General features: G+C 43.1%; 1 protein-coding gene across 4 annotated transcripts in view; it reads right to left on the bottom strand.

The window, feature by feature from the left end:
* Positions 1-14,735: 14,735 nt before the first annotated feature.
* The window catches only part of CDC27 (cell division cycle 27), a 50,776-nt gene continuing 43,851 nt past the window's right edge, over positions 14,736-21,660 (bottom strand). For all 4 annotated transcript variants that reach the window (XM_084750017.1, XM_084750019.1, XM_084750016.1 and 1 more), the window contains exons 16-19: positions 20,982-21,110; positions 18,554-18,628; positions 17,038-17,194; positions 14,736-15,705 (exon numbers count right to left, since the gene is read on the bottom strand). In XM_084750017.1, coding sequence (XP_084606143.1) covers positions 15,623-15,705; positions 17,038-17,194; positions 18,554-18,628; positions 20,982-21,110 — 444 coding nt within the window. In that variant the 3' untranslated portion in view covers positions 14,736-15,622. The remainder of the gene's footprint in view (positions 15,706-17,037; positions 17,195-18,553; positions 18,629-20,981; positions 21,111-21,660) is intronic.

The following is a 21,660-nucleotide window of genomic DNA, read 5'->3' on the forward strand; positions in this document are numbered from 1 at the left end:
CAGCCAGCCCTACACAGAGAGATGCTGTCTCAGAAAAACAAAAACAAAAGATCATTGTGTGGCCCAGAATGATATCACACCCCTATAATCCCACACTGGGGAGGCAGAGGCAGGTTGATCTCTAAATTCGAGGTCAGCCTGATCTACAGATTGAGTTCCAGCTACACACAGAGACCCTGACTCTGAAGAGAGAGAAAGAGAGAGAGAGAGAGAGAGAGAGAGAGAGAGAGAGACAGAGACAGAGACAGAGACAGAGACAGAGACAGAGACAGAGACAGAGAAGAAGACAGACAGACAGACAGAGGAAAGAAGAGAGACAGACAGGCAGACAGAGAGAGAGACAAAGAAGAGAAGAAAGAGAAAGATAGAGAAGAGAGAGACAGAGAAGAGAGACTGACAGACAGAGAGAGACAGAGAGAGAGAGAGAGAGAGAGAGAGAGAGAGAATGTTATACTGAGCTATTCAGTGGTGCTGAGTAAAATGCGCACTAACACAGTGATTCTGTTTATCTGTAGGTAATAGCACAGCTTCCCAGGTGCTTTAAGAGTCCCAGCAGTTCGAGGCCCCTGACTTCGGCTGCTAGGCTTCCTTCTGTCTGCAACGCAGGGCTCACTGTGAAAACAGTCATTGAGCACCAGCTTTGAGCCCATAAACTGAGTAGGGTGCCTTGTAGGAGGCACGAAGTTCAGTGTGCTCACAAACAAGCCCTGGGGGAACCTGGACTGCTAAAAAGACAGGCTGTTTCTTCAAGGCAAGGAATGCATAGCCTTTTATTCACCCGGAAGGCAGACATGGTTAAAGCCTGGTGATCCCTGCTATATGTGTGTGGTCACACTGGATCCTCCCCAGTCCCTGGTCATAAGCCTGTTTTTCTCTTTTTCTTTCTTTCTTTCTTTTCTTTGTTTTTTTGTTATTGTTGTTTTTTGATTTGTTTCTTTTTTTTTTCTTCTGTTTTTTGTTTTGGTTTTTCGAGATAGGGTTTCTCTGTGTAGCCTTGGCTGTCCTAAACTCGCTCTGTAGACCAGGCTGGTTTCAAACTCACAGCCATCCACCTGCCTCTGCCTCCAGAGTGTTAGGATTAAAGGCATGTGGGGGTTTTTTTGAGACAGGGTTTCTCTGTGTAACCTTGGCTGTCCTGGACTCACTTTGTAGACCAGGCTGGCCTCGAACTCACAGCGATCCTCCTGCCTCTGCCTCCCAAGTGCTGGGATTAAAGGCATGCACCACCCCTGCCCAGCCCAAAACCCATCTTTATAGAAGATGCCACAAGGGCTTTCCGGAGCATTTTGATGTAGTCACATCCAATCTTGATTTAGTTTACTTTTGTTTCTCAAGGAGATTTGTGTCTGCTTTATTGTACATGAGATTGAGTGAATTATCGTTAAAAAACGTGTTCACCAAATTGTTTTGTGCTTAAACATGCCTAGAATAAACCACTCAGCGTCACACTCCAGAAGTTTAATCCAGCACCAGCTACTTAGTCACGATGAACTGAGCTGCCTTCTTGCCACCACCTGTGTGGATCGGTCCTCTGTTGGATGTCAGTCCGTCCTGCATGTATGAGGAGGTGGGGAAGACAGACACAAAGATGAGCAAAAGCAATACAGTGATGTGAGACCAACCCCGAGGGAAACCGAAGACAGTGACTAACTAGCACTGCAAATTCCAGAAGGTGAGGGGTCAGTAGATCCCTTTCTAGAAGGTGGGGGGGGGCAGGGGGGGGCGGGGGCGGGGGGGGGGCGGTAGTTTAGTGTGCTTTAAGGCAGCAAGAGATACCGGCCTGCGGACATTTCAGAAAAGATCAGGAGCTGCGGAGATGGCTCAGCCGTTAAGAATGCTCACTGCTCTTTTAGAGGACCTGAGGTCAGTTACTAGCAGCCATGTTGGGCAGCTCACAATTACCTGTAACCCCCACTCCAGGGGACCCTGAATCTTCTCCTGGAACCCCTGCAGGCACCCACATACATGGCAGACACACACAGACACACAGACACACGAAGGTGTGAGCCATCATGTGGTTGCTGGGAATTGAACTCAGGACCTCTGGAAGAACAGACAGTGCTCTTAACAGCTAAGCCATCTCTCTAGCCCTACAATTTTTGTTTTTTGGGTTTTTGTTTGTTTGTTTGTTTGGTTGGTTTTGGTTTTGGTTTTAGTTTTGGTTTTTCAAGACAGGGTTTCTCTGTGTAGCCTTGGCTGTCCTGGATTTTCATTGTAGACCAGGCTGGCCTCGAACTCAAAGGGCCTCCCAAGTACTGGGATTAAAGGTGTACGCCACCACCGCTCGGCTACAATTTTGTTTTGTTTTTATTTTTATTTTTATTTTTTGGTTTTTTTGAGGCAGGATCATTCTGTGTTAGCCTTGGCTGTACTGAATTAGCTTTGGAGGCCAGGCTGGCCTCGAATTCACAGCGATCTGCCTGCCGCTGCCTCCCGAGTGCTGGGATTAAAAGCATGTTCCACCATGCCCAGCTACAATTTTGTTTTAAAGAAAAATAAAATATCATTTTTTGACGCAGTCATAGGAACAAGGCTTAGAAAGGGTTTCAGTGTGCTGTCCAGCATCCTGGTTTAAGCCTGAGGCAGGAGGAGGATGACTTGTCCATCACCGATTGGCTGGGAGTAACCCTCTGCTCTGCAGAATGAACTGCACAACCCATTTATATTATACTCAAAAAGCTGCCATGAAGTCCCAGGACCAGTAACTACCCAAACCTAACTACAGTGAAGCCACTCAGTGCTTCCCACTTTGGTACCCTCTTCCAGGGCATGTAAGTTATAGAACCCAGAACATCACGTGGCCCTCAGATAACAACTGTGTGTCAAAAAGCAAAGTACTGAGTTTTTAGCTGCTGGCATTCACGTATCTGTTTTCCCCAAATACTTATACTGGTTCTGAACCTGGGACTCCTAGGCAAGATAACTTTGTTTTGTTTTATAAAAATATGTATTTATGGAGTTGGAGAGACGGCATAGGGGTTATGAGCACTGACTGCTCTTCCAGAGGACCTGGGTTCAAATCCCAGAACCCACATGGCAGCTCATACCTGTCTGTAATTCCATGATCTGACACCATTACACAGACACACTTGCAGACAAAACACCTATGCACATAAAAAAAAAAATAAGGCCAGGCATGCTAGTGCATGTCTTTAATCCCAGCACTCAGGAGGCAGAGGCAGGCGGATCATTGTGAGTTTGAGGCCAGCCTGGTCTACAAAGCGAGTCTAGGACAGCCACGGTTACACAGTGAGACCCTGTGTTGAAAAACAAACAAACAAACAAAAAAACAAGACAAAGCAAAAAAGAGTTGTGTGCTGGTTTGAATAGGAATGGCCCCTATAGAATCCTGTATTTGAATGCTTGGCCAATAGGGAGGGACATGATTAGGAGGTGTGGCCTTGTTGGAGGAAGTGTGTCACTGGAGGGGGCGGGGCTTTGAGCTCTCCTAAACTCAAATTCTGTCCAGTGTGGATTACAGTTCCCATCTTTTGCCTGGGGATCAAGATGTAGAACTCTGTTGGGCGTGGTTGTGCACGCCTTTAATCCCAGCACTTCAGAGGCAGAGGCAGGTGGATCGCTGTGAGTTCGAGGCCAGCCTGGTCTACAAAGCGAGTCCAGGACGGCCAAGGCTACACAGACGAGAAACCCTGTCTCAAAACAAAACAAAACAAAAACCAACCAACCAACCAACCAACCAACCAAACAACAACCAAACAGATCCCTCCCCGGCTCCAACCCTCACCTGCTGAGACAGGGGCAGACACGGCTGGATCCCTAGGCTTCTCTTTGCCATCCATGCTGAAACGGTGCGCTTCAGGTTCAATTGTTGGAGTATGATTTGGTGCTTTGTACCTGTTAATTGCTTCCTCCCCCCCCCCCCCCCCCAGATTCTTACTGTTTATGAGGAAACTGTCAGGTACCTCCAAATATTGCTGTTTAACCTTGCCTAAGAAATCATTCCTGATTGGCTGATTAAAAGACCTAAACCTGGGCAGGACAGAATGGGGGTAGGTGTGGCGGAAGTTCTCGGGCTTAGGAGGGAAGGAGAAGCCCACAGGTATTGGAGGAGGAAGGAAGAGAGCTTCATTGGGTTAGTGTGGAGGCGACGTGGCCGGATCGGCGAGGATGGAGGAAAGCGACAAAGATGGAGAACATTAGCAAGTATTTGTGGAATCGTGGATGGGAGGGTATCCCAGACAGGACTGACTGAAGCAGCTGACATGGGATAGAGGCTGGGAGATAACGGGAGGTAGCCTAGGAGATAGTATCCTGCACGCCCCAGGCGATAAGGCTATTCTAAGACCTATTTGGTGTCTGTCTCTTTATTGATTGTGAAAGTGGGTTAAATAATACCGCCGTAATAATTATAAGCCTAATAATAAACATTTATTAGGTCACACCATTAAACTAACAACAACGTTCAATGAACGGACTCCGCCTCAAAATGTAAGAAGCATGAGATGTTGACCTCTGGCCTCTACATGAGTGGTGTGTGTGTGTGTATGTGTGTGTGTGTGTGTGTGTGTGTGTGTGTGTGTGTGTGTGTGTGTGTGTGTGTGTGTGTGTGTATGCCCACAAATTTCGTGTAACTCATTTGGAGGCCAGAGAAAGTGAATTTACTCCTTCTACTGTAGTTCTGGAAATCAAACTCAGATTGCCAGGTTTGTGTGTGGAGAGTTTTTACTTGCTGAGCCGTTGTGCTGGTCCTTATAATTTACTTTCTTTGTTTGTTTGGGGGTTTGTTGTTGTTGTTTTTCTTTTTGTTTTCCGAGACAGGGTTTCTCTGTGTGTAGCCTTGTCTGCCCTGGACTCACTTTGTAGACCAGGCTGCCCTCTTGAACTCACAGAGATCCACCTGCCTCTGCCTCCCGAGAGATAATTTACTTTTTAATTAAATGGCATTTCCTGGAGGTCATTCTATACCAGTGCATGGAGACCATCTTCTTTCTTCTCACAGCTTCATGGTACTCTCTTGTTTACGTATCAGAGTCTAGCCAACCAATCTCTTGTATTTTTTTTTTCATTTTTTTTTTTTAAATCACTGACCCATCTTTCTAGCCCCCATCCTCAGTGTGGTGGATGCCCCTCCCCATAGACCCATGTGTTTGAAAGCTTGGTTCACAGGGAGGGACACTATTGGGAGGTGTGGCCTTGTTGGAGTAGGTGTGGCCTTGGTTGAGGAAGTGTGTCATTGAGGGGGCGGGCTTTGAGGTCTCCTATGCTCAAGCTATGCCCAGTGTGGCTCACAGTCTCCTTCTGCTGCCTGCAGACCAAGATGTAGTATTCCCAGCTCCTCTTGTACCATGTCTGCCCGCAGGCGACCCACTGCTTGGCTGCCTGCTTGGCTGCCTGCCTGGTTTTTTCTAATGAAAGACAGAATCAGAGTGAATATGGATGGGAGGTGAGGAATAGAAGGAGGGTAAACTGTAATCAGGATACATTGTATGAGAAAAGAATCTATTATTAATAAAAGGGATGGGGGCTGGAGAGATGGCTCAGAGGCTAAGAGCACTGGCTGTTCTTCCAAAGGTCCTGAGTTCAATTCCCAGCAACCACATAGCCATCTATTAATGAGATTTGGTGCCCTCTTCTGGTGTGTAGGCACATGCAGGCAGAATACTATATAAAACAATAAATAAATAAATCTTTTAAAATAAAAGGGATATGCCAGGTGGATCTCTGTGAGGTCAAGGCCAGCCTTGTCTACAAAGTGAGTTCTCGGACAGTCAGGGCTGTTACACAGAGAAACCCTGACTTGAAAAAAATAAATAAATAGGAGATAATTCATATAATAAAAACAAAACTTTTGAAAACTTAAAAAAGTTTTAATAAGGCCGGGTATGGTGGCACATGTCTTTAATCCCAGCACTTGGGAGGCAGAGGCAGGGGCATCTCTGTGAGTTCAAGGTCCACAAAGAGTCCAAGACAGCCAGGGCTCTGTTACACAGAGAAAGCCTATTTCAAAAAACCACACACACACACACACACACACACACACACACACACACGGTTTAATATTCTTGTAGACATTTGCCTATGTTCTTAAATTTTTCTTTTGGTTTTGCTCTTACAAATTTAAGGGATTTAAAAAGTTTTATCATAATTTGAAAAAGTACTTTTTTTTTTTTAAGCTTTGTAAAGTTCTCATCAGAAGAAAACTTTGTAGTTTTTACTTTCTTTTCATTTTTGGTTTTTTGAGACAGGGTTTCTCTTTGTAGCCTTGGCTGTCCTGGACTCGCTTTGTAGACCAGGCTGGCTTCAAACTCACAGTGATCCACCTGTCTCTGACTCCCAAGTGCTGGGATTAAAGGCGTGCGCCACCTCCTCGGCTCTCCAGCCCTTCTTTTTGTTTTTTTGAGACAGGGTTTCTCTAACAGCTTTGGCTGTCCTCAACTTGTTTAAGTAGACCAGGCTGGCCTTGACCTCACAGAGCTCTTCCTGCCTCTCAAGAGCTGGGTTAAAGGCTTTCAACAGGCCAGGAGCTCTGTATGAGTGAAGGCTTTATTCCATATTATTACATGACTTAATGGCCCCTTAAACTAGTCAATTAAGACTATTTACTGGGGCTGGAGAGATGGCTCAGAGGTTAAGGGCACTACCTGCTCTTCCAAAGGTCCTGAGTTAAATTCCCAGCAACTACATGGTGGCTCACAACCATCTATAATGAGATATGGTGCCCTCTTCTGGCATGCAAGGGTACATACAGGCAAAACACTGTATACATAACAAACACATATAATTTATTATCTGTATGTATATTTGTGTGTGTGGACATGCATGCGGACTACTTTTAGGAGTACATTCTCTCCTTCACCATGTAGAACGTGGGTTATCAGATATGGCAGCAATTGACTTTACTTGCTGAGACAACTTATGCTTAGCCTTGCCTGTGATGGTTATTCTTGGCTGCCAACTTACATTTGGAATGAACTAAAACCCAAAGATGGCGCACACCCGTGAGAGATTTTTTTTTTTCCTTAAAGTGGAAAGATCTACTTTTAATCCTGGTAGGAAAACACACCCTTAATCCAGATATTTGAGGTAGGAAAACCCACCTCTACTATGGGCCAAGCCTTGTTCTGGAAGCCTGTCCTTCCTGCTTGCTCTAGCTCGCAAGTCCATTCCGTCGCTGGCATTAGAACCCACTGCCTCAGGATTCCGGTATACACACGCATACACAGATGTTTATAATTTCATTCTGTAAGTTGTTACTCTAGTGAACCCTAATACACAGTCTCCCCTACCCAATGTAAGGCTTTTGAGCGGGGTCAGAGAAGGACGACACACCTGCTTTTTCCTTCTGGCGTCCTTCTCATCCCCTCTTCTTGGGATCGCTTCTGCTCCCAACACCACTTCCAAGCTCGCATATTTTTAGGCTCTTTCCCTGGAGCCAAAGCTTAAGGGCAACAAAGTCCAATCTGTTCTCTTGCTTCTGCTTTTGTGATTTCCACTTGTTCTTCCTGGAGACTCTGTACTTTCCTCAAGTTCTTTTCTCCAGCCTGCTGGGTTCCATGGGACTTCTGCTCCCTTGGCCACACCTACAGGTTATTGTGCTGGCAATTGAAGTCTCAGTGATTATTGTAAATTAAAGTGTTAAGGGCTGGAGAGATGGCTCAAAGGTTAAGGGCACTGGCTGCTCTTCCAAAGGTCCTGAGTTCAATTCCCAGCAACCATATGGTGGTTCACAACCATCTGTAATAAGATCTGGTGCCCTCTTCTGGCCTTCAGAGGTACACGCAGGCAGAACACTATACACAAAATAAAAAAGTAAGCACTGTGTATTTTTCATTGTATTTGGTCATGATTTTAAGTTTCTTATTCTCTGACAATTCCATACACATATATAATTAATTTCAGTCACCTTGCCCCACATTACTCTTTGATCCCTCCCACTGCAGGTGAATGTTCTGTTCTAATTCATGACTTATTGGAGGGTAACAGATTAATAACCAGGCTGCTGCTATTATTCTCTACCCCTTGAAGTCTCAACAAGCTTTTCTTTAAATATAGTGAGGAGAGTGGTGGTGGCACATGCCATGAATCTCAGCACTCAGGAAGCAGACACAGGTGGATCTCTGAATATGAAGAGAGCCAAAGCCACACAGAGGAGAGAAAGAGTGCGTATAAGCATGCACATGTGGAGATCAGAGGACCAACTCCAAGACCTACTTCTCTCCTTCCACCATGCGGTCCCAGGGATTGAACTCAGGCCGTCAGCCTTGGCAGCAGGCGCTTTTTTTGTTTGTTTGTTTTATTTTAACCACTGAGCCATCTAACTCCTAACATGCTTTTCTTTTTTCCTTTTTCTTCTTTCCTTCCTTTCTTCCCTCTTTATTTTATTTTATTTTTTAGTTTTTTTCGAGACAGGGTTTCTCTGTGTATCCCGGCTGTCCTGGACTCACTCTGGCCTCGAACTCACAGAGATCCGCCTACCTCTGCCTCCCAAGTGCTGGGATTAAAGGCGTGTGCCACCTCGCCCGCCCTTCTTTTTTTTTTTTTTTTTTTTTAAAAGAATATAACTGGCTGTAGAAGCGGATCAGCGGTTGAGAGCTCTGGCTGTTCTCCTGGAGGACCCAGGTTCATTTCTCAGAACCCACATGGCAGCTCACAACTGTTCTCCAGATGCAGATTTGACGGCCTCTTCCGGCACATAGAGGTATCAAGAATGCACGTGATGCGCAGGCAGGCAAAACACCTACACACCTAAAATAAAAATAAAACTGAAAGATTTTAATTACTTGCTTACTAGTTTATTACTGGTTTGTGTGTCTGTGTATAGGCACACACATGGCAGTCAGAGGGCACCTTGCAGGCACAGATTCTCTCCCCTGGATCCTGGGACTGAACTCAGGTTGTCAGGCTTGGTGGTAGGCTCTTTCACCTGCTGAGCCATCTTGTTGGCAACCAACACACTCGTAATACAGATACATTTCAGGATTGAGTCGTGATGGAAACTACTGAACGTTTCCAAGAGAAAGGATATGGCCAATGGTTATGATGAACAGTTGGCGGGGAACTGAATGTTACAAATAGGGACTGGCATCCAGAACAGTAAGATGGGGGCTCTGCAGAGATGTTTCGGCAGGAAGAGCACTTGCCAGTACTCATGTCAGGTGGCTCACAACTGCCTGAATTACAACTCCCAAGAGCTCTAACACCTTCTTTGGGTGTTATGCCAATCCAGTTATAAGTTCTAGGTTAGGGGCCACAAAACTTCGCCTATGAAAGCATCACCGTAAGTATCAGGTATGGAGGGTTACAACTATAATCCAGTACTTGGGAGGTGAAAGCAGAGGGATCAGTAGTTCAAGGCAACCTGGTCCCCATTAAAACCAAAACCAAAACAGGGGCTGGAAAGAGCTCAGAGGTTCAGAGCACTGGCTGCTTTTGCAGAGGACCAGTGGTGGAATTCCAGTTCCGGGCATCTGATAGCTTTTTCTGAACTCAGTGGAACCAGGCATGTACCTGGTACATAGACATATACGAAAGCAAAACACTCCCCATACATGAAGTAATAAAACAATTGCTGGATATGGTAGCACACGTTTTTAATCCCAGCACTTGGAAGGCAGAGGCAGGCAGATCTCTGAGTTCGAGGCCAGTCTGGTCTACAAAGCAAGTCCAGGACAGCCAAGGCTACACAGAGAAACCCTGTTTCGAAAAACCAAAAAAACCAAAACAACAACAACAAAACCCAAACAAACCCAACCAAACCCTCAGACAATGAACACAAATGCCACAATTCTCATAACGACCATTAAAACTTTGCAAGACACAAGTTGTGTGAAATGACTCAACTTTATCACTGAAGAAAACAGCCATAGACAGCGTGTAAACAAACAGTAAAATTGGTAGCAGCGGACAACTGCTTCAGATCAAAAGTTCACTGTTCTCCATGGAACAGCGATGGGGGAACAGCTCATCAGTTTTGTGTATCCTTTCCATTCGTTAACGCCAGAGTATCTGCAACTAGTTTTAGCTTAACCAAGCACTACTGAGACGGAACACCTATGATCTTCACAAAAGAAAAGTCCTGCCAGGTCGCTAAAGGCAGATTGTATCTTATTGTACCAATGAGAAGAAGGTTCATATTTCATTAAAGTTAATTATTCAAGTTCACTCAGTTGGTGATGGGTAAGACATGCATTCTTACCTCCTAGTCTAGTGCTCCGCAGCCACAGAGATGGCTCAGCAGAGAGAAAATGCACTTGCTGCCCAATCTGACCGTCCATGGGACGTACATGAGCGGAGGGAACGAACTCCAACACATTGTCCTCTGGCCTACACACACAGACACACACAAATATATGGACCCGGTGGCGCACAGCTGTAATCTCAGCACTCAAAGAGACAGAGGCAGACGGATCTGAGTTCAAGGCCAGGCTGGTCTACAAATCGAGTCCAGGATAGCCAAGGCTACACAGAGTAACCCTATCTCAAAAAGCTGAAACATGGCTCCAGATTAGGTAGTGTATATCTATACTCCAGCATTTGGGAGGCTGGAGTAGGGGGGAAAGTGAGTTTGAGGCCAGCCTGGGCTATATATAGCAGATGCTGTCTCAAGGCCTGCTCTCCACCACCCCCCCACCCCTCCAAATAGCCAACCAAATAAGACACAGGCCTGTAATCCAAGCTACTTGGGAAGTTGAAGAAAGGATGACCACAAGTACAAGTTCAAGGCTGATGGGGTACACAGTCCAGTGTCAGCCTGGGCAACTTGGACCTGAGTTTGAATCCTCAGCACCCACGTAAAGGCCAGATACACAATGTACAAGTACCTGTAATCCCAAGGCCACCCGTAGGCCTGGAGAAATGACTCAGTCACTAACAGCACTTACTGCCCTTCCAGGACCTGGATTTGGTTCCTAACACTAACAGCATTTACTGCCCTTCCAGGACCTGGATTTGGTTCCTAGCACACCCATACCAGGCAGCTCACAACCGCCAGGAATTGGAGTTCTAGGGACCCAACACCACCTGGCTTCTGAAGGCTCATAAAAACTCATCCAGGTACACATATTTGCACAAATTTATTTTGTATCTTTTGAGAGAGGGTCTCTCTATGTAGCCTTGGCTGTCCTGGAACTATGTGAACCAGGCTGGCCTTGAACTCACAGAGTTGCCTGCCTGTCTCCAGAGTGCTGGGATAAAAGGCACTGGTCACTATGCCCTGCACAAATAAAAAGTGTTGTTTTGTTTATACAAGAGATGGCACTTTTACTTTACTCTGCTCTTCACCATGTTTAGATGACAGTAAGTCCCTTGGACCTGCTCAGCTCACACTCCCTTGCTTCTGTGTCGCTGTTCTTCCTCCCAATCTGAAAAGACCCTTCCGTTCTCCTTTTCAAGATAACATGAATAAATACAAAGGTTCGCAAACTAATGTAAAACTTAACTTTGCCTATTTTACTTTTTCCAGATCCTAATTTGCTGAATCTAATGATCCTCTCCAGACCAGGAAAACCGAAAGGAGGGTGTGGGTATGCCTGGCGGATCTGGGTGTGTTCTCAGGACTGGGGCCAGCTTCCCACCCTCTTCTCCTGACTCTTCCAGTGGGAAGGGAGGCTTGGGCTTGAGGGAGTGCAGGGTAGTCCAAAGAAGCCAGCCAGGAGACAAAGAACTGGGCTTGAATTCACCACTAAGTCTGGTAGATTTAGTCTAGAGGCAAGTGATCGAGCCAAGCTGACAAAAGGAGAGGTAGAAAGAAGCCTAGGAGAACGGAGAAGAGGACAAAGGGACAGCCCCAGGACATCTCCAGGGTCTGTTAATTCACAGGATGCTTTCAAGTGTCCAAAGGGAACCAGAAAAATCACACCTTTGGGCCAAATGAGGTTTTATGGTTTCTTTCTGGAGCCAGGAGGGAGTTGCTTCTCCTTATTGGCTGGCCAAGTAAAACTGGCTTCTCCAGAGAGGAGCTGACTCAGAAAACCCCACACTGTCATGTGCGTTTACAGGCCGTACTCACTGTGTAGTTAAGGACGCTCCTTGCTTCTCTAGCTCCCGAGTGGTATGTGGCATCATGACCAGCTTGCTCAGGGCCCTAGGCTCTTTATTTTTGGTAGCACTGAGTTCGAGTTTGGGAGCTTCCTGCGTGTCAGGCAAACACTCTTTCTTTGGGGGTGTACATGACTGTGGAGGCCAGAAGGCAACATCAGAATAGCTTCCATCATTCAGCTCCTTTTTTGAGGTAGTATCTCTTTGAAACGGGAGCTCACTGAAATGGCCAGGCTGGCTGCCAGGTCGCCCCTGAGATCCTCAGGCCTTTGCTTCCCAGAACTGGGGCAGTCATGTGATGCCTTCCCAGCATTTTATATGATGCCACCGTGCCTAGCTTCAGATCACAAATTACAGCACAGAGGCTCAGTGCCCCTGAGGGAACGTGAGGAGTGACCCTACTGAAGAACAGAATGTTAACTAGTTGACCTGCAAAGTTGCAGCTGCTGATAGAGGTTCTGCAGTTTGAAAATAATATATTCTAAAAATTACCATTGTTTTTTGTCATAATATTTATTTTGAAATTTCAAATAATACTAAAAAGGGTATGAACTTTAATATATATTAAAAAGTTTAAGTAAAAATTAGAGAAACATTGTCCTAGGCTCTTGTAGAACATAAAATGTGATCTTTCATCACTATGCCGCTGTGACTCAGTATAAAAATGCAGATGACACAGCTTTCTTACACAGCTTTAACACCTTGATTATAAACTGCTTTCAAAAGTAATTTATTTGGATTTTCCATATCTTTTAATGAACTGTAAATATATTAACAGAAAAGACTTTCCCCCCAAAGACTATACAATTTCTGAAATAAGTCAGGAAAAGCAAAAAGAAGACACAAATGTACATTGTTTCAATGCAAACAGAACACACATATCACACCCATACTTGCATTTTCCCAAAAAAATGGGCCATCATTTTTCTCAGTGAAGACCCACACTGTACTCTGGCTAATCCGAGACTTGGAAACTGTTGTTTTCAAAAAGAGTGTTTTAATAGACTAAACACTGGTTATCACTGAGTTTTTGTTTAAGGTACAACAGCAGCATGGTTCAAATGTTACTTGCAGTTCTTGGATAAAATAAAAAGAATTTTAAGTAATGAGACACAGAAAAAGTGAAGAGACCTCCTTTCATTATTTTGAGTAGCATCTGTTTTCCTGAAAAAATATTTTAACTTTCTAAAATCTTAGTGTAATAACCATTTCCACAAGGAAAAAGAAATCCAATGCTCTAATATACTTTTGTGTGTGTGTGTGTGTGTGTATTTATATGTATACATATGTGTAGGTGTGAAAAAAAACAGAAGTACTTAGTATTCTTAATTTCCTTCAAAGCAAAGTCTGAAATTTGAAACAAACATTTGGCTTACCAAAAATGTGTTTCTGTTTGATCCCTATTCTGTGAAAAGAAAAAAGTGAAGAGGAAAAAGAAGAAAAAAGAAAAAGACAAAAAAAAAAAAAAAAAAACCAAACCAAACCAAACAAACAAAAAAAAACCAAGAAAAAGAAAAGTAAACCTAGGAAACAGTTACTCTGTGGAAATAAGGCTTCAATATCTAAATGATGTTAAAAGCAGGTGTGAGGAAAACAAGAAAGCAGGCCAAGTGTCCACATCTCTCAGCCAGCCACTGCCACAACTATCCCTCTATCCTTTGTCTTAAAATCAGTACCAGAAAGTATCTCTGGCACAGGACATAAATTCGTACTTAAAAAAAAAAAAAAAACAAAAAAAACAAAGATAACGTTCTGAGCTTAGCTTCTCTAGGTCTGCAACAGAACCCAGGGCAAAGCTCTCTGAAACTCTAGATCTGATAATGTAATATATATGTACGTATATAGCTGGCTTATGATTTGCTAATTAAAAAAATAAAAGAAAATTCAACTTTACATAGCTAATGAATAATAAAATGGAATACCTGTTAGAATTGAAGTGCTAGCCTATGGGAATTTTTAATAATATTCATTTTATTCCCAACTTTCCTTTTCCTCATAAATTATTTCTTTTTAAACTTCACACATACATAGATTTAGGCAGGAAATTATCTTAAATCCTTCCTGGCGCCTACTAATACCTAACCCAAGACTTTGACTTGAATTTGTTATGGCATCTAACTCACATCTGGATGAGGTGATTAAGTAACTGACAGGAAATGACAGAATCTACAGGCTAAAACAGTTTTCCACATCTTTTGAAATCCACCTTATTTTCACAGGTTAACTAACAAATACAAGTAACCAGTGGGTCCGTTTTTCCTTCATCAAATAATCCAAAGTATTAACTGCAGGCCTGTAACTCATAAGAAACTATAATTTGTTATATTCTGACATTGGCACTTAATAAAAATGTTAACTAAAGTTTCTCTAAAATCTCAATACATTACAATAAAGGAGATACACAATTTAAAGACTTTAAATCTGTTGTTGTGAAATTCCAATAATTCCCATTTTATATGCATAATTAGATCTTTAAAATTGTGGCCATTCCCCAAACACTCCAACACATACTATGATGAACTCAGGAAGGATTTGTCTCTTTCATAAGAAACTTTCCCCTAGGCTAAAAATCTTCAGTATTGTAAACCCAACTCATTCCACTCCGCACAAGTTTGGTGACTCACAATGCTGACCGCAATGTGCAGCAGAGAGAAGAAAGGAAGGAAGTAACCTCAGCAAAGGGGACCACACGTTCTTGCACTCTACTTTCACGCCTAGAAAAGATGCAGACGCACAGGTAGGTACAACTCCAGCTATATTAAGGCTTCTCTGTCATGATCTCCAAAGTCTCTCTAGTGTTCTTGTACTGATCCTTCTGGTAAACACAAGTGGTTGTTAAGGGCCTGGTTTTGGCGTTTCAGGGGAACCACTCTGTCATCTGTGGAGGTTAGAGGCGGTCTCACGGAGCTCACAGAGAAGAGGCAGTGTCGTAAAGACCAGTTCTAAAGTTTGCAGTACAACAATGATCAACACTTTGAAGCAAGATGAATAAATTAACATTCTTGGTTAGACATTAAAGCATTCTTGCCAAGAATAAGTGTACACTGTATGGAGGGATATTTAACTCCTAAATATGAGCCACATAGGCCCATAGGAGACACTGCAGGCTTCAGGTAAGCTATGTCCCTTGGCAATGAACGTTACTCTGTTATAGGCAATGTCTTTTATTGTTCCATCTGGCACCTGCTAACACCATTCTTCAAGAACCTAGATATGAAGGTCAGTCACTGTTTATCAGGAACAGAACCAAATAAAAAACAGAATTTTGGAAAAAATGACCAGGAAATTATGGTTCACCATCATTTCCATATCTAATGGTTCCTTCAAGATAAAACATAACTCTTCCTTCCATGATAGCTTTCCAACTAAGGAGGTTTAAGAAAAAAAGAAAGTTCCCCACCCTTCCCCCAATTGTCATTCATACTGGTAATAGAGCCAGTCCTGTTAGCAGCTAAGACTGCACTGCCTTTCATTCCGCGTACAGTCAGGGTCCAATGAAAGTGGCACACGCATGGTCTAAGTGATGAATGATGACAATGCCGGCTCAAGAGTCGCAACTCAGTATATGGAGGGACAAGGAACATGTCAGCACTAGCCACACATCCAACTGTCTCATTTTCAGAGGTTAGAATTCATCACTTTCCGCTGCATGAAGCTGTGTGTCGTCTGCATCGGTCATGCTGCTCTCTTGGGATTCATCTGTTCCCACTATACAAATGGAACAAAAATGTTAGGTGTGGAACAAATACAATGTGTTGGTTCACGAAAATAAGGAAAATTTCATTACTCAGGGAAACAAAACAAAACCCCAAACCCCTACCTAATGTAATCTATCTTGTTTTTCAAGATAGGGTTTTCCCATGTAGCCCTGGCTATCCTGGAACTTGCCCTTACAGACCAGGCTGGCCAACTCAGAGATCCACCCACCTCTGTGCCTCTCTCCCCCAGTGCAAGTGCCATTAGTTCTGTATTTTATATAACATGCCTGGAAGTTAACTTCCTGTGTTTAACCTTTTAAAACAATGATACTAGTTCTTGGGGACAGAGTCTCATGTACCTCAGGCTGAACTTGAACTTACTTGTGGCCAAGGGTGACTTTCCGCTTCGGATGCGCCTCCTGCACTCATATCCTATGCTAGAATTACAGGCACCAGCAGCACCCCATCTGGCTTATAAAGGGCCAGGACCTTGTCCATATCATAGACAAGAACTCCACTAACCATGCAACATTTCTAGCCTCCTCCCCTATTCCTACCCTAGGAGTTAGAAATAATCCTATGAGACATAAAAACAGCTACAGCAGCAACATCCATAAAGATAACATTTCTGCTACCTCCTAACACCAACTTACCTTTGTAGACGGTACCAGATAATTACTAAAATACAGAATGTAACCTTCAGTTTAAAAGAACAGCACTGAGAGGCTGGAGAGATGGCTCAGCAGTTAAGCACCAGCTACCAGAAGACCCAAGTTTTAATTTCCAGCACTCACACAGCAGCTCACAACTGTCTTTAACTTTAGTACCAATGGCTCTAACACCTTTACGCCAACACACATAAAGTTAAACAGACAATCAAAACAAACAAACAACAACAACAAAACACAAAAAACAACAAAAACAAACAAACAAAAAAAAACAAACTCAAAACAACAACAACACAAAACAAAACTGAGATAATAAATTTTATTTAAGGATGTTCAATAAGTTTTCTGGAACAAAGACATCTAATCAGAATTTATCTTAGAAAAACTTTCCAAGTATTAATACATATACTTATTAATAAATGCGTACTGATCACTCATCTCAATTTTTTTTTTTTTACTTGCCCAGGAATACATAGAATTTAAACAACTGATTTTTTTGTTTTTTTTGAAACACGGTTTCTCTGTGTAGCCTTGGCTGTCCTGGACTCACTTTGTAGACCAGGCTGGCCTCGAACTCACAGTGATCCACTTGCTTCTGTCTCCTGAGTGCTGGGATTAAAGGCCTGGCTCAGAGTAGCTTTCTTAAAGCTACAGATCTTAAGTATGATACTCACTGATCTGTTCCTCTTGGGTTATTGGTTCCTCATCATCTGGTAGGTAACGCTTGTCAATCGCTTCTTTAATCTGATTATTGGCTCCTTTAGGATCTAAATCCATAGCCCAAGAGAAATTCATCAAGGCGAGATGAGTTTGACCCAACTTCTTGTAAACCTACAAACAGACAGCAGCACTAAAGTCAACTGTAAAATCTGACAACACGCATTATACTTCTGGTCTTTGAACTCCACGTCCATTCAGGTGAGAGAACATTTTTATCCCACACATAACTTCACCTTAGCATTTAAGTGCGTTTCTTTATATAATCAGGTATTATGTCCAGAATTCCTTGTTTCTGTGTTTTTGTTTGTTTTTTTCCTCTGTGTAGCCTTGGCTATCCTAGACTCACTTTGTAGACCAGGCTGGCCCTGAACTCACAGCAACCCACCTGCCTCTGCCTCTCCAGTGCTGGGATTAAAGGTATGCATCACCATGCCCAGCTGAATTTTTGTTTCTTTAAAAACACAGAAATATTATATGTTTTTGTTTTAATCCCAGGTGTGGAGATATAGGGCAGTTTGCCTCCTGCTCTGGTGGAGATGTGGTTTTGCCAGCTGTAGACAGTTTCTGTAATCGTGTGGTATTTGGAATTCTGGCAACTTTTCAGATGGTAGATTAAACGCTAGGGCCCGGAGAAGAGGGGTGGGTTGTTGGTTGGTTGCTATTTGTTAAGTAGTCACGCAAAAAGAAGAAACAAGCTGGGCCGTGGTGGCACACGGCCTACAAAGCAAGTCCAGGACAGTCAACGTTACAAGAGAAACCCTGTCTTAAAAAAAAAAAAAGAAGAAGAAGGAGGAGGAGGAGGAAGAGGAGGAGGAGGAGGAGGAGGAGGAAGAAGAAGAAGAAGAAGAAAATAGATATTCTAACAGCAAAGATCAAACTTGCTCCAAGGAACTCAACTTCCTTAAGCAGCAGGAAGAGGCTAAGGATAACAACGCCCCCTTTCCCACCCATACTTTATTCAGATCTCTTTCCTTTCCTTCTGTTTTTTCTCTCTCATATCTAATGTTCGGGCGTGGAAAGGGAAGAAGAAAGAAGAATCCACCAAGCAGCTAACACAGGTTAAGACTGCCTGCAGCTCTTCCAGAAAAGCCAAGTTCTGTTCTTGGAATCTACACGGCAGCTAAAAACTGTCTACAACTCTGGTGTCAAGAGATCCAACACCCTCTTCTGGCCTCCATATCCTTGGAATATATCAATAAATAAAAATAAATTTGTTTTCTGTCCTTCCTCTGCCCCTGAAATGGTTTCTCTGTGTAGTCCTGGCTGTCCTGGAACTTGCTCTGTAAGACAAGGCTGGCCCTGAACTCAGAGACCCACCTACCTCTGCCTCCCCAGCGCTAGGATTAAAGGCGCGCACAAGGCGTGCACTACCATTGCTTGACAATAAAATATATCTTTAAAAAAGGGAAGGGAAAGAAAGTTAGTATTTGTTACAAAGTTGCAGCATAAGACCAAGGCCCCAATTTTTACCTTTCCTATTAAGAAGTAAACGAGAGATTCTTTGGGGACAATCTGTTTCAGTTCTTCAAGTTCTTGTAAAGCGGACTGAAAAAATGAAGAGAAAACTTAGAGAATCAAAATCTTACAGAATTACGACAAAGCAAGTGCAGTTTTCCAAATCATCTTAAGAGCTTATAAGCACATCATCAATGTACTTTGTATTGCATTAATTTCTCATGGTGAAAATAAAATACATAAAAATGATATGACAGTAAGATTAACAGATGACAGACATTCACTAGAGAATACTGAAACATACACATATACAACTTTTTTTTGAGACAGGTTTTCTCTGTTGTTAGCCTTGGCTGTCCTGGACTTGGTTTGTAGACCAGGCTGGCCTTGAACTCACAGAGATCTGCTTGCCTCTGCCTCCCGAGTGCTGGGATTAAAGGTGTGCACCACCATGCCTGACGCATCTACCACTCTTTACAGAAGCTGCAAATGGGGATAATCCTTGCTTTTGTCACCATTTTTCTTAAAAAAAGAAATAATCACATTATGTCTAGAAATACATGAAAGTATTTTGAACATAAGGCTTCAGAAAGCAGTACCCAGAACTCCACATGTGCACATACTCCTTCCTCATATACATAAAGAATAAGTAAATATAAAAATACTTAAAAAGTATTCACCAAGTCGTCTTTGTATGAACATTTCGGCCTGGTTGGGAATGCAGCTCATAGTAAAGAACCTGTCTACACTGTGGAGACCCCAGGTTCAATCCCCAACACTGCAAAGGTTGATGGGTATGTGCCTGAGGAAGGCGACACTCTTTATCACAAGGCAGTAGAAACAATTAGGCATCTAAGTAAAAGTATGGCCTATTTTCCTTTTTTCTTCTTCTTTTTCAAGACAGGGTTTCTCAGTGTAACAGAGCCCTGGCTATCCTAGAACTTACTCTGTAGACTAGGCTAGCCTTGAAACTCACAGAGATTGGCCTACTGAGTGCTGGGGTTAAAGGCATGGGCTGCCACCGCCACCACCACTACCACCTGACTTGTAAGGCTCACATTCTATGCAACAATAAATCAATAAGCTTTTGTTTAAAAAAAAAAAAAAAAAAAAGGGAAAGGCTAGCATTGTGGTATAGTTCTGTAATCCCAGCACCGAGGAGGCAGCAGCCCGAGAAGCTTAAGTTTGAGCCAGCCTCAAGCAAGGGTCAGCACCACTTGGTTTTGGCCTTTTCCTCCGGGCTGTCAGCTGAGCTCTTTGTTTCTCTGAGCTAATAGGTTTTTACCCCAGCATCTGACTCTTTAGTCTTTAACGGCAAATGTTTGGGATTTACTTTCTTTGTAACTGTACATTTCTGCTTCCTCTATTCCTACTTATGTCAAAACAAAATTTAATTTATGGTAAGCCCCCTGGGCCCCCCAAGCCAAACCAAACCAACCAAACAAAAAACCCAACACCAACAAACTCAGATGAAATAGTTTGTTTACTTGTTTTTATTTTTATTTTTAGAGACAGGGTCTTATGTAGTTCAGGCCGGTGGACTGCTAGGACTACAGTAGCACTCCACTACCGCTGGCTCCCAAATATATTTAACAGAGGGATGATAAAATGAAAAAAGATGTGGAACAATATGTACAGCTGTCTGAATTTCTTCTTTATGGCTACCACAACCAATTACTATAAACTTGATTATTATCTCCCAGTTCTAGGGGGCAGAAATGCAACACAATCTCACTGAGTTAAAGCTAAGAGGTGGTAGGCCCGTCTTCTCCGGAAGCAATCTGTTTCTGTTTCCTCCGCATCTATAAGCTACCCAAATCTCTGCCTCTCCAAAGCCCACAGTGACAGCTGAGTGTGTTTCATGATGGCACAAACAGCTGGATAACATGTCTTAGTTTTAAGACGCCATGAACACAGGGGCCACCCAGACTACTCCACTATTACAGCATCTAGATCCCTGAGTGCGGGATTAAAGGTGTGCACAACCAGGGCTGGCTCAGGAACCTGTAGTTTATTATTATTATTAATTTATTTATTTTTGGTTTCTCAAGACAGGGTTTATCTGTGTAGTCTTGGCTGTCCTGGGACTCGTTTTGTAGATCAGGCTGGCTTCGAACTCACAGAGATCCACCTGCCTCTGCCTCCCAAGTGCTGGGATTAAAGGTGTGCGCCACCACACCTGGCCTTATTTTTTTAAGAGAGACAAAATACAATGTGGAAGAAGGGCTGGAGAAATGGCTCAGAGGTTAAGAGCACTGTCTGCTCTTCCAAATGGTCCTGAGTTCAATTCCCAGCAACCACATGGTGGCTCACAGCCATTTATAATGAGATCTGGTGCCCTTTTCTGGCCTGCAGATGTACATGTAGGCAGAACACTGTATACATAATAAATAAATCTTAAAAAAAAAAAAACCAATGTGGAAGAAAATAATATAAATCTCACCTTGTATTTTTCATTTGCAAATAAAACTGAGGCTCTGTGAAATTTGCATAGAGGGTTCTTAGGGTCGATAACAATGGCTTTGTTTAGAGTATCCAAAGCCTTCTCAGATTTTTTGAGCGCATGCTGAACCTGTAAGAAATAAAGATTTGTTTTGATATTAATGAAGAAATGTAAGAAGCAAGTAACAACTCAAAACCATTATGAATATAAAATTATTAGGGATGTGACTGTGTAGTCTGATTAAAATGCATACTGAGTTTAAGTGGATGAAGTACCTCACTATTAAACGTGTTGTTTTGAACCAGAATGATCCCCAAAGGCTCACATGTTTGAATACTTGGTCCCTAGTTTGGTACAGTTTGGAGAAGATTAGGATGCATGGTCTTGTTGCAGGTGTGCTATTGAGGGCAAGCTTAGAAGGTTTCAAAAGACTACACCTTTCTCAGTATTCTCTTGTTTCTTTGTTCATGAACTTCAACCCCCTGAAACTGGAAGCCAATTAAATACTCTTTCCCCTCAATTTCTTTATTTATTTCATGTGCATGAGTGTTTTGCCTGCATATACGTCTATGTGAGAGCTATCACATCTCTTAGAACTGGAGTTGCAGACAGCTGTGAGCTGCCATGTGGTGGCTAGGAATTGAACCTGGGCCCTTCAGAAGAGCAGCCAGTGTTCTAA

This window comes from Acomys minous (genome assembly GCF_964271855.1).
Source record: "Acomys minous genome assembly, chromosome: 12".
In the NCBI taxonomy this organism is placed as follows: Eukaryota; Metazoa; Chordata; class Mammalia; order Rodentia; family Muridae; genus Acomys; species Acomys minous.